Source organism: Vanessa tameamea, chromosome 17, assembly GCF_037043105.1.
Source record: "Vanessa tameamea isolate UH-Manoa-2023 chromosome 17, ilVanTame1 primary haplotype, whole genome shotgun sequence".
Classification (NCBI taxonomy): Eukaryota; Metazoa; Arthropoda; class Insecta; order Lepidoptera; family Nymphalidae; genus Vanessa; species Vanessa tameamea.
Window position 1 is genome coordinate 11,090,242 of NC_087325.1, and position 12,834 is coordinate 11,103,075.

Sequence of the window (12,834 nt, forward strand, 5' to 3'; positions counted from 1 at the left end):
TCTTCCATTATCCGTCTAATATCATAAAAAGAGAAGATTCTTTGTTCATATTTAAAATATTTGGACATTCGTTTGAATTTACATACGTTACATTGCTATGATAATCATTTTTTTTAATTAGGTTATATTATTTATTTGATTAGCCTTTGTCAAACACATAAGTAATTTAAAAGATTAAAAGAACCAGACAGAAACTCTACAGTTATTGCTTGTTATAGATAAAAATACATATGGATATCTTCATGTATATTTGTACGTGCGTATGTAACTGAAATCCTAAACGGTTGGACCATTTTCGAAGAGCAAAGTGTCACGTGATGGTAAGTGGTCACAACCGCCCATAGTCACTGACGCTGTAAGAAATATTAACCACTCTTAACATCGCCAATGCGCCACCAACCTTGGGGACTAAGATGTTCTGTCCCTTGCGCCTGTAGTTAAACTAGCTCACTCACACTACAATACTGATCATTGGTGGTAGAATATCTGATAACTGGGAGGTATCGACCCAGACTGGCTTGCACATCTTTCCCACCAAGTGAAATGAAATGCCTGGGTTGGTTTAGATTGGACCCGGTGGCGCTGCGATCGGGAAGTAAATAGAATTCATATTTCATTCGGACGATGTTAAGAGTGGTTTAATAAAAATATATCTCGGATACAATCAGCGACCACTGCCTCTTTTCTGATACATACCTTTGTCTATCATCGATATTTATAAAGAATCCCGTCATTTATGAACGTCATCGTCAGCGGGACTTCACCGTAGGAACGAATAGTTTAACCCTTAAGAATGCCGAAAACTTAGCATAATAAGTTTATTATTTTACATTGAGTATACACTTACACGTGAAACAATTTTAAACAGCTTAAAATTTAATATTACTAAGTAATATATTTTACTGTTTTATCGTCTTATGTAAAAAAAAAAAACAATCAAGTTTTATATACCTATTAACTATATAACAATTACTTCACCGTTGATTTTAATGTCGTATATGTCGAATAAGTCGACTTAAATATAATCATCAAGCAATTAAAATTTAACTTAGCGACTCCACCGGCTGATAGCATCAGAGTTTTCTGTGACATCATCAACATCAAGCGTATAGTTCTCTGATTGCTTACATTGAAGTTTTCCCATTGACAAGAATAAACAGATTTCTCAAAATTATCACAAGCATCCATCAGTCGCTGTCCAGCCAGACAGTCCATAAATATTTGGACAATTGCATATGGTAGTTGAAGATACGTATTTTCTAATCCACCAAGTAGTCCAGCTATCAAAGAAATTGCCATAATACTGTATTCAACTGCTAGTGTGGGTCCAAACTCTTCATCCAATTCGTGTAGAAGATTAATATTTGCAATGTGAAACTTTATGATATCTCTCAGACGGATTCTTATGAATTCATTCATTATTTGCTTTTGGATGTATACAGCGTGTACTTTATCGGTTACTCTATGCTTAACGTGATTGTAGAAGTTTTTACTATCATCCCATACGTTATTTAGTTCTTCGCTGAGAGCATTTAATTGTGCTTCATTGTAACCAACGATAACTATGACGTATACCGCGACACTGACCATTATGTAAACGGCAAACCCAACACTTAAAGTCATGATGCAAATTGCTATTTCGTAATTGGGTGTCTCCAGCATGGGTTCTAAACCTGGGAAGTTAGATATTATAAATATATTATAGAATATTATAATTTTTGTAGTAATTAAATTATTATTTAATTTTTAAAATATCGAAATTAAATCTATCGTAGTGACTAGTTCTGTTTGAACAGCAATACAGTTATTTATTTACCATAAAGTAAGTAGACTTCGACGGTAAATTGCCTTCCAGGGACGATAAATGGTATCACCAGGAAAATACCACCATCAGAGACGAGCAATAACCAAATAGCTGTCGCCCGTTTCTTGACAACTCGAAGCTCCTTACGCAGATTCTTAGCAAATCTTGTGTTGGGTATGACTTGAGAGTCGCATTTTAAAAATTTGTGGACAGTGTTCCTCAATTCTTTGCTGTGCAAATATATAAAGATTAAATTAGAGTTTTTATTTAATGTATTATACTATTTTAATACGACAATAATTTATAATTTGGACTAAAATTATAAAATTAGTATGTATTTATATAATATATCCTGTGTAAACCGTTCATATCCAGATAATAATTTCTTTGACATTTTTTGGATTTCTCCTATGAAAAACATGTAATCCTTATTTTTCAGAATCACAATACGTTCCAAATTTTTTGTTACATACATGAAAGTCTTAGTCATTATTAATCTCTAATTGCTTAAAAAATATCTACAGTTAAAATCTTTATTTTACCCGTTCAAAGTTGTTACATCGAATGCGAACGGAATATTTATATACATAACATTTTAATCATTTTGAATGCACTTTCGAATTAATAGATGTCACTTACTTCCTAAAAGGCATTTGTCTCTATCGGTAGAAATAACAACGACCTTTAACTTACGCATACAATATCATGAAAACGAACTTCGTGATACAAGTGACGCTGCAGGTGCTAAAGGCAATAGCTATAGCTGTCGCTTGTATATCCGATCGACCGTAGCGGAAGAACACCATCCAGAACATGGAGACAATGTAAGTGTAGAAGTAACTTACACCCCCGATTAATGTTATTATGTAGAAGAACAAAGGAATACCTGCAAGGAAGATAGTCTGATAGAAGTATTTGGGTATTAATTAATTAAAACGCTAAATAAAAAGGCACCAAACAAATTCCTAATATTGCACTTGATGGTAAAAAAATGTTTAAGAGAGTGCAATACGCTGAGTGTGCGAGCAGATCTTGTCTGCATACCCCGAAACGTCGAACACTCCTCAATAAATAACGTATAGCCTATTCCAATGGAATAAGTAGGCCTGATAGAAACATAGATTTCCATATTCCATGCGTTTTGCTACTAGCTCTGCTTTATTATGCAGTACAAAAAGTTATTGATTAATATAATACATATATTTATAATATAATAGACTTTAAATATCCACTTTGAACTATATTTTCGCAAACATAATTTCATAGACTATTCGAAATCTCAACCAATGACATCGCATCAATTGAATATCAAAGTTGTTTATTTGTCTTAACTACTGTTCTGGTTGGAATATGGTACAGGTGTAATCGAATTATTTATAATACTTTACTTACGTTCAACAGAATTTTTATAGATATTAATAGTCATAATCCTCAACAGAAGAGCAACATTTTCCATCATGGTGGGAAAGTCATTGTGATCCAGACCAAATGTCTTAAGCTTCGCCCAGAAATTTGCCCAAATACTGGACTTCATTTCCTTGTAATAGGACAACTAATGGCGCTGGACAAAAATTAATAATTCAAAAACATTAATTCTACTGTAGCATATAAACACATTTTATGAGAGTATCACATATAAAATAATTATATTATATATTGCAGCCTGGCAAATAAGCCACCTAGTGGTAATTGGTCACCATGTTCAATAGACATTGGCGCCGTTAACCATTCCTAATATCACCAAAACACCACTAACTTTAAAATAAGATTGTGTCCCCTGTTCCTGTGTACACTGCCTCACTCCTACAAACCAGGTCACTACAATTTTAAATGCTGTTTAGCGATAGAAAAATGAATCAGTGGGTGGTACCTATACAGACGGGCGTACGCAAAGCTACCACTTAATAAATTAATTAATGGCTCAACTTTTCCCATGCGACTAATTACCAGAAAGTTTAGTTACCAAACAAAATGTTTCCAAACAAAGGGTACCAACGCACGGCTCGAGTCAAATTGTAAACGTGACTTCAAAGAATATAGCTCGCGGTTTGTTTATACAATGCATTTATTTACAGTTTGCTAAATCGATTCCTTGTGTCCATTCACTGATACAACATTCAATGATTATCTTTCGAATCATTCTAATTCTATAAAAAGATAAAAAATATAGTTTGTATAACAGCATGATTTGAGATATATTTATTATTACTTTTCGTCCCTGGCTTTGGTCACGTGTGAGGAGGGCAGGTATTAGGTACGCTGTGCCTTTTTCTGTATCACTGACAATGTGTGTGCAAATTCCTGATGATTACTTGTACATATTTTTTTAATTGCTTCATAGGCGGTTATCCTATGGGGCACCAGATGGTAAGCGGTTACCACTGCCCATACACATTGGCGTCGTGTGAAATTTGAACCATATCTTATAAAACTAATGCGGCCAGCCACCAACCTGAAATTGAGATGTTATATCCCTTGTGCCTGTAGTTACACTGGTTCAATCATAATTACTCTTAAGCTAAAACATCCATTAAACTTGGTCTAGTATAATTATTGGCCGCTGTTTTATAGAAGGCTAGTTATACCTTACCATTTTTTTTTTTCTGGAAAAATGCATTTACGCATTTTCTCGCTTGAAGTGGGTCGTATGTTGGACTCATCGGCAACCGAGTGCCGGAATACTTACTAAAAAATCAGCGGTTTCCTCTCCATCCCTTCAAAAGGCACCACGAGATTTGCAAACAACCTTGACGCCCCGACGGTTGACCCGCTTACGCGGGCCTCCAATCTAGAAATACATTATCCACTTACATATATGATGGTAAATGGTCACTGAAATCGATACCACTGATGGTAAATGGTCACTATTACCAATACACATTGCCACTGTAAGAATTATTTACCGTTCCTTAATTCACCAATGTGGATCCAACCCTCACAATGTTATGCCCCTCAGTCAGTGCACTACAGACGGACTGACTGACTGACTCACTCTTCAAATCGTGTCACAATAATACCAAGTATTGCTATTTGACGTTAGAATATATGATGAGTGGAAGGTACCCAGACGGGTTTGCTCTAACGCCGAGTTATATAGAGCCTTACTTAAATCACAAAATAGCCTACAAATGACCCTTTATTTCGAAGAGAAGTCAAGAGTATATTTGAACCTTATAACCACGATATATAAACACGATGCAGAATGCAGGTTTCGTCAAGAAGTTTTCTTTCAGACCAGTTAACATTTTTTAATTTAAATTTTAATAGGGGATTTGGATTGATATGGGGAATGAATCGGTGATTTAAAGAAAGGAGGATAGGAAAGTGATCACTGCCAAAAGAGGATGAAAGGACATTCCAGGATATTTGAGAAGCAAGGACTGGAGAGGTTAAGGATAAGTCTACAGCGGATTTTGGGATTTGGTTAGGGTATACTCTACGTGTTGGTGAGCCATTATTAAGGATGCAGAGGTTTGCATCATCAAATATGTCCATCAACAAGAGAGCAAATGTGTCACAGAAATGTGAACCCCAGGAGGTGTGATGGGCGTTAAAATCCCCCATGACTAGGATAGGACTAGGGAGAGAGGAAATGATGGTAGATATATCAGCAATTAAAGCTGGATTAGGATGAGGAATATACAGGGAAAGAAAAGAGATGTTAAGGGCTCTAACAGCAACAGCATTAATATGCTGGCTCGGAAGGGATAAAGGAATTTGGGAGAAGGGAAGGGAGTGCTGTATAAAAATGGCACTCCCAGCATAACCATCACTTCTGTCATCCCTCAAACAGGAGAAGCCTGGGACCCGGAATCGGGATCCAGGGATCAACCACGTTTCAGAGATGGCAATAATGATAGTTTTATGGAGGTTTATCAGTGAGAGGAGTTCATGTTTTTTAGGCCGGACACTCTTGCAGTTCCATTGAAGGAAGCTGATTGGGGCCATTATGAAGGATGGAGAATAATTGACATAAGTCTTCAGCAACGTTGGACGGTAAGGGGATATCGTTACATGTTGAGATAATACTAAGAAGTATTTTAGTTAGCATTTCTAAGAAGTTGGGATTGTTATTAAGAGGGTTAGGAGTGTTTTGGTTGAGAGCACAACCATTAGGAGCAGTAGAGGGACAATTACTAACGATCGATTGATGGGCCTGTTTATCATACCCTTTCCCAAGAGGTGATCTTGGGCGAGGAGTACTGATAACAGTCTTCCGATAGGACCTGGTTGTTGTAGGGATAGGTTGACTAGGGAGAATTGGAGAATATGTGGGAGGGGTAAACAACTCCTTTGCAATCTCTGTATAGGATCTACGTACAGGAGGGAACCGAGAGAATGCTTCAATGTATGATATGTTGTCCTGAGACATAACAATTTTGATCGATTGTTGGCGAGAAAACTCTGGACAGTCCTTGTCTGTTGTGAAATGGTTACCAGAGTAATGTAAGCAAGTGACGTTATCCGTACTTACACTACAAGTCTCACCTGTGTGGGATTTAGAGCACTTAAAACACCTAGGTTGGGATCGACACTGAGTTTTAAAGCAAGTTCTTCCATCGTCCAGTCCACGGGAATACCCTTAATCAATCCCATTCTAGTTACATTAAAAGTCGGTACCATAGCTTTATACTTGCACATTTCGACAATAGGATTCGCTAGAAAGGAGTTTGCTGCTTGGGCTGTTGAAAATTTAACTGAAATTTTGTTACGGCCTATGTTCTTAACACCATCGTTAATAATACTCTTAATTTTATGAGTGTGCAGGAATTGTACGAATTTAATTGCCCATATAGTAGTTCCTGAAGCTAGGTCAGATACTTCCCTTGACACATGAACGATGAAAGGACCCTTGTCATCGTCGGAATACATTTTAGGGCCTTCAGAGAAGGATGGATGAGTGTAAATGGTTTGTATTGAGGGATTTGCTGAAGTATGGTTTTTTTTAATTGGAATCATTACCGAGGCGTTTTCGAGAAACAGGTACAGAGGGAGGAGAAATAGTATCGGTAAAAGTTTCTATTGAGCCACCTGAATCAGGAGGTTCAGGAGGAGAATCAATCTCCATTATAAAACTTAGAAGCTAAAGAATATTAAAATATGATAAATACTCACAAGATTTACAAATATTAGTAACACCACAAAACCCAACTACCAACTAAATCACTATTAACAATAAAATATACTACCAAATTAAACGAAAACACTCAAAATCTCTTAACATGTGTGTTAACCAACGCTAACGCAAGCGACTACATACATTGATGTTATTAATGTATTACTGTCACCAAGACACCGCTACAATCTTTATTACTATAAAAATAAAATTATCAAGTATTACCAACCTATATACGAAAGTAAAATTCTGTATTGTATTTAATCTTTAAAGCCTTTGTTATAAACTGCTCTAGTAGTATTTTTCTATGAAGGTCGTATTCATAGGCTAAATTATCCTTTAGTCGAATGCCATGAAACATTATACGGATTTATTAACTAAAATAGACCAGACTGGCTGTTTACACATTAATAACAAATCTTAATTCCTTACTGAAAATGCTTTAGAACTGAAACTAATAGTAAAGCCTATATAAGAATACAGCTTTACATGTATAAAGTGAGGCCAAGAAACACGATTGCGTCTAGAATTTCTAACGCTTCTCCAATTTTACGTATAGAGAAATAAATTTACCAAATTTTTTATCTAATTTACATTTAAGAAAGTGATTAATACTATGCCTATATTATTTATGTATTACATAAAAGACAAGGAATGTCGATTTTATTTTCATAAATGAGGAAAGGAAATGGACCATGGATGGAACCTTGAGAAACCCAATTTTTTTCTGAATTCTAGGAGGTGAGTTTCTGTTTATACTGAATTTAAAAAAAATAGCACAACTTTCCCATTGCCATAGCAACTTGACCTATTGAATATTTTATGTTGCATGATGTCATTGCGTCGCTTAATCTTAGTCATAAAGAAAAAGTCATTTTTTGTTCACTCGTAATGAAACGATTTTATTAAATCTATTTTTAGAACAGAAAAACAATTTAATACTTCAATTTCTTCATACAATATATATCACTTTACAAATCCACACTTAGTAATTTTTTTATCAACAGTACACTGGTATTATATTACTTATTGTGCAAGTTGCACTACATGGCAGCACTTAAACAGATCCAGTCATCAAAAGAGGATATACGTCATATAACAAAATTATCCTCGTACAATTGACATACAATACATTTCGCTGTTTTCATTTATACAGTAATTATTTCACCATCGATTTCAGTGTCGTATAAGTAGAATACGTTGATCTTAGAACATTCATCATGCAAGTAAAATTCAATTTAACGACACCACCAGCTGATAACATCAAAGTTTTCTGTGACATAATCAACATCAAATATACAGTTCTTCGATTGCTTGTGTTAAAGTTTTCCCATTTGCAAGAGTATACGGATTTTTCGAAATGGTCACATGCGTCTATTATCCGCTGTCCAGCAAGACAGACCATTAATATGTGAACTACTGTATATGGTAATTGAAGATACGTATTCTCTAGACCATCGAGTAGTTCAGTTATTATAGAAATTGTATTTATAGTATATTCAATACCTAAAGTAGATCGAATGTCGTGATCAAATTCACGCATAAGATTAATATTTGCAATGTGAAACTTTATGATATCTCTCAGACGGATTCTTATGAATTCATTCATTATTTTCTTTCGTATGTATACAGCGTGTACTTTATCAGTTATCCTATGTTTGATGTTATTGTAGAAGTATTTACTATCATCCCATACGTTTAATAACTCTTCGCTGAGGGCATGCAACTGTGCCTCGTTATAACCAACGATAACAATGACGTATACAGCTACACTGACCATTGTATACACTGCAAAACCAACGCTTAAAGTCGTGATGAAAGTTGCTATTTCGTAATTGGGTGTCTCCAACATGGGTTCTAGACCTGAGAAAACATACGCAATATTAATAAATGTTAACTGTCTTAACTGGTTGTTAGGTCTTTTTGTAAGCCTATCAGGTTCGATATCACCCAATCAGTGCATATTCTAGCACCAATCAGAACTAATTATTATTGTTATGTTCAGATTTAAAGGGGGAGTATGCGACACTGGCTGGGGACATACAAATCTAGGATTAAAATAGGTACAAGGGACATGAACTCTAAAGTTCCCAGGGTTGGTTATTCATTGACGATGTAAGGGATAATTATTATTTCTTACAATGCCACCACTGATAACCAAGTGGAGCAGATGTCAGAAAATAATAATAATCAGGAAATTTAGTTCAAAACTTTAGCATTATATATAAAATTGAAGATGTAAAATACAATACATATTATAAATACAATAATATATACCAATTTCTTACCATAAATTACGATGATATCAACTGTAAATAGTCTTCCAGGGACCACAAATGGTATAATGATGTACACGGCGCCATCAGAGATTAGAAATACCCAAATAACTGTGGCTCGTCTCTTAACAACTCTGAGATACTTACGCAGGTTCTTATAAAATCTTGTGTCGGATATTACTTGAGAGTCGCATTTTAAAAATCTATCGACAGTATTCTTCACATCTTCCCTGTTTACATTAAATAAATCAAGAATCAAATTATTTTTTTTAAGTTAAGTATTGATAAGCTAAAGCTAAAGCTCATCCTTAGTTAAAAAAATACATTCGTTTGACAAACAGAGGGAAAAGTGTAATGAAATGATTGGTCGTTGCCTATTTAGATATAGTTGCTTCGATTTGTAGACGATAAAACTCAGTCGTATAATATTAATAAGAATTTCTAAAGGTGATATGTTTACTTGTAATTAGTTACTACATTTAAGTATTTTATCGTTATATATACGGTTTTCCTCTATGTTTTCGTTTATTTGATTCATAGTAAACCGAATAAATTAATATACTATTATATTAAAAACGGAGCTTATAATATATAAACGTATTATAAACAAATGATCTCTGCATTTATTCAATTAAACTTTATACTGTGTTTTACTTTATATTGTTAATGTTCTATCAAATACTTACGAATTCAATTTTATGTAAAGAAATTTTGTGATGCATGTGATGCTGCAGGTGCAAAAAGCAAGGGCTGCAGACGCTGACTTAACATTCGATAAACCATAGCGGAAGAAAACCAGCCAGAGCATAGAGAATATATAACAATAGAAGAAGCTCAGTCCCGCGATGGCAGTCATTACGTGGAAAATCAAGGGAATGCCTGAAAATAAACAAAAAAGGCAAAATTTACAGTACAGTAACATGAGCGTCGAGTTCCGGTGGTTAGAACCACGTATGTCGCTTAAGGAGAGCTCCACTGAGCCATGAGTGGGAGGCACGGATGCGTCACATCGACAGCAACCCGTAGCCACTACGATCTGTACTGAAGACAGTTGTTTTAGTGGGTAAGAATCCCAGACAACCCGCCTCCCCTTCCTGACGGGCCCATCTTTCTGCATCCGCATCCGCATAGGAGCAGTGTTGTGAACTCAGTAAAGGCCTCCTGTACTGTTGACGAGATGGTCTAGCAATGAAATATATACAGGTTGTTAATTTTTTACAATAACTGTACAAGTATTCGATTAATTTACTTACGTTTATCAGATTTTTTGTAAAGATCAATAGTCAGAATCCGCAACAGAAGAGAAACATTTTCTATCGTGGTGGGAAAGTCATCATATTCCAGGCCAAATTTCTTGATCTTCGCCCACAAATTTAACCAAATATTCGATTCCATGATTTAATTCTAAATATTATAGTTAATATTACTAATCAATTTAATTTCAAAAATCTTCCCTTTTGTGTTACTTTTAGTAAGTGATATATTATTCATATATTCCAACAGAAAAACTTATTCATTATATATTATATTCAATATTAGCATGACCCGTGCTAAGTAATTATATGGTATTTATATGCATTTACGTGGCTTATATACAGCAATTTTTTAAACACAATATAATGGAATCATTATATATGAATTGCGCCCCAACAACCCGATTTATTTCGATCTTTATAATATATAGTGTCTTGAACTAACGCTATACTTCAAGGATTCTATCGTGAATGTAGTTTTACAGAAAATACTAAATCGTTTACCGACAAAACAAACTTATTTAGTTTCCTCGATCGATTCTGCGTGTCCCTTTACTATTAAAACATACGTTATCTTTTATAAAAATCTATTGGATTTTTTGTTCATATTAAAAGTAACTATTTTAGATTTATTGATTATGTTGTAATTAACATGTTGTAAATTTTACATGTCCAGATAATGAGTAACTAAAAGTTTTAACTAATGAAAATAGTTAAGTTAACATTTATTTTATTTTTCTAAAAAGTGAAAGTCAAAAATCTTTATTTAATATAGAAGTGTTACACATGCTTATTGACTATTAAAAATCTACCACCGGTTCGAAAATAAGCACCTCGGACCTGAAATTAAATTCAATGACAGTCAACTATATTTTCCCTTTTTTATGAAAAATAAAAATGGATTAAAATATATAAACGAGAATGCCTTGTCTCTTAATTCAAGGATTCAACTCAATTTTTACAAATTTGCCAATAAATTAAGCATTTTCCTTAAAGCATCTACTAAATGATAAGAAAATAATCGGAGTAGTGCCACTAGGGCCCGACCTCGTTCCCATGAAACTAATGTCAGTCCATCAGTTCTCTTGCCATCACGACTAATTCCACGAGTCTCAGTAAGAGAAGAAACTTCGATGAAGAAATTGTGATGGTGGCGAGCCCTTTTTATTGTATCATTAAAAGAAGCGTGGCGGACAAGCCTACCTGAGCTCCTTGGACAAGAAGACCATGTAAACTGAAAGATCTACACGGGCACCTGGACTCAAAGCACAGCAGTGTTCCCAGTCAGAGACCAATTGATATGCCGAAACATCAATTGTCTAAAAGTGTTTCGAGATTTTTAGAGGGTGTATGCAACCAGTGACCTGACTCTTTACTTGATAACCCTAGCCTAACACGATTTTTGGCACTTTTTTGGGTCAATCTATGTAGTAGGACCAATGGCAATACCAAAGTGTTTGTTTAGTAACGTCATTTGGGCAATTAACCTTCTAGTTCTCTATCGCCTCTTTTAACACTTGTTGAATTTGAGTTTAAAAATTGTGAACAAAGGCCTGAAATGCTATACACAGAAGAGAGAAAGACCGGAAGGGCAAGACTTGAAATTTTCCTCACGCCGATGCCACCATATGATATCGGAAGTGTGGCTTGAGTCCAAGAATACTCATTCATCTCAGAGAAATTTAGGATGTCGATTTAATTTGTAAGACTAGGATATTTCCAGTTAGGGCTCGCGCGCAGAATGTATATTTATTTTGGAACAAAAGGGCCGTGTTTTAAGATAGTATACGCTATAGTAGAATATAAGATGCCCAATCTGTCGATATTGTCCGAAATTACTTTAATTTTATCATTAAAAATAGGCTATGTCTTCATCAAACGTTGGTGAGGGGCACCAGAAGGCAAAGTGTAGTTTTATGAAGAATTTTTATGCTAGTTGCAAACTAATATCTTTAGTAGATAAATAGTGAAAAAATAAATATCATATTTTGAAAAATTCAAATTAAGGCCAATTTTAGCCAAATTATTTTTTAATTTTAATCAAATCTTCCTTAACTTCATCTACTTTACCTCCTGTAGTTCCATCATCTAGGTACTTAATTTAAAGGCAATGAATATTTTGGAATTGAAATTTGGGTATCTAATAAACTACTTTGTTTCAATTTGATCGATAGTTACCATAAGTGACCAAAAGTGTAGACCAGTTTCCTAAACAGGTTTTTTTTTTAAATTTATACTCCATATTTTCTGATTATATAATTTAATTTGGTATTCGATGAAATTATAATAAATTCAACTAGAATTAATTTTACCGGACAATCTCGTTCATTCTAATTTCAGATGATAAAAGTTTTTGATTTTACAGAGAGAGTTTACATCTTAAAA

General features: G+C 34.5%; 2 protein-coding genes across 2 annotated transcripts; both read right to left on the reverse strand.

Moving 5' to 3' along the window:
• Window positions 1–969: 969 nt before the first annotated feature.
• Window positions 970–6,872, reverse strand: LOC113404326 (uncharacterized). The gene is made up of 6 exons (XM_064217562.1): window positions 6,767–6,872; window positions 6,293–6,486; window positions 5,974–6,054; window positions 2,522–2,706; window positions 1,817–2,034; window positions 970–1,673 (listed from the first exon to the last, which is right to left on the reverse strand). The coding sequence occupies exons 1-6, from the start codon at window positions 6,870–6,872 to the stop codon at window positions 970–972; spliced, it is 1,488 nt and encodes a 495-aa protein (XP_064073632.1).
• A 1,207-nt stretch (window positions 6,873–8,079) lies between these two features.
• On the reverse strand, window positions 8,080–10,591 carry LOC113404327 (uncharacterized). Its single transcript, XM_064217563.1, has 4 exons — window positions 10,450–10,591; window positions 9,961–10,075; window positions 9,209–9,426; window positions 8,080–8,783 (listed from the first exon to the last, which is right to left on the reverse strand). Exons 1-4 carry the CDS (start codon window positions 10,589–10,591, stop codon window positions 8,080–8,082), a joined length of 1,179 nt encoding a protein of 392 aa, XP_064073633.1.
• Window positions 10,592–12,834: the final 2,243 nt, after the last annotated feature.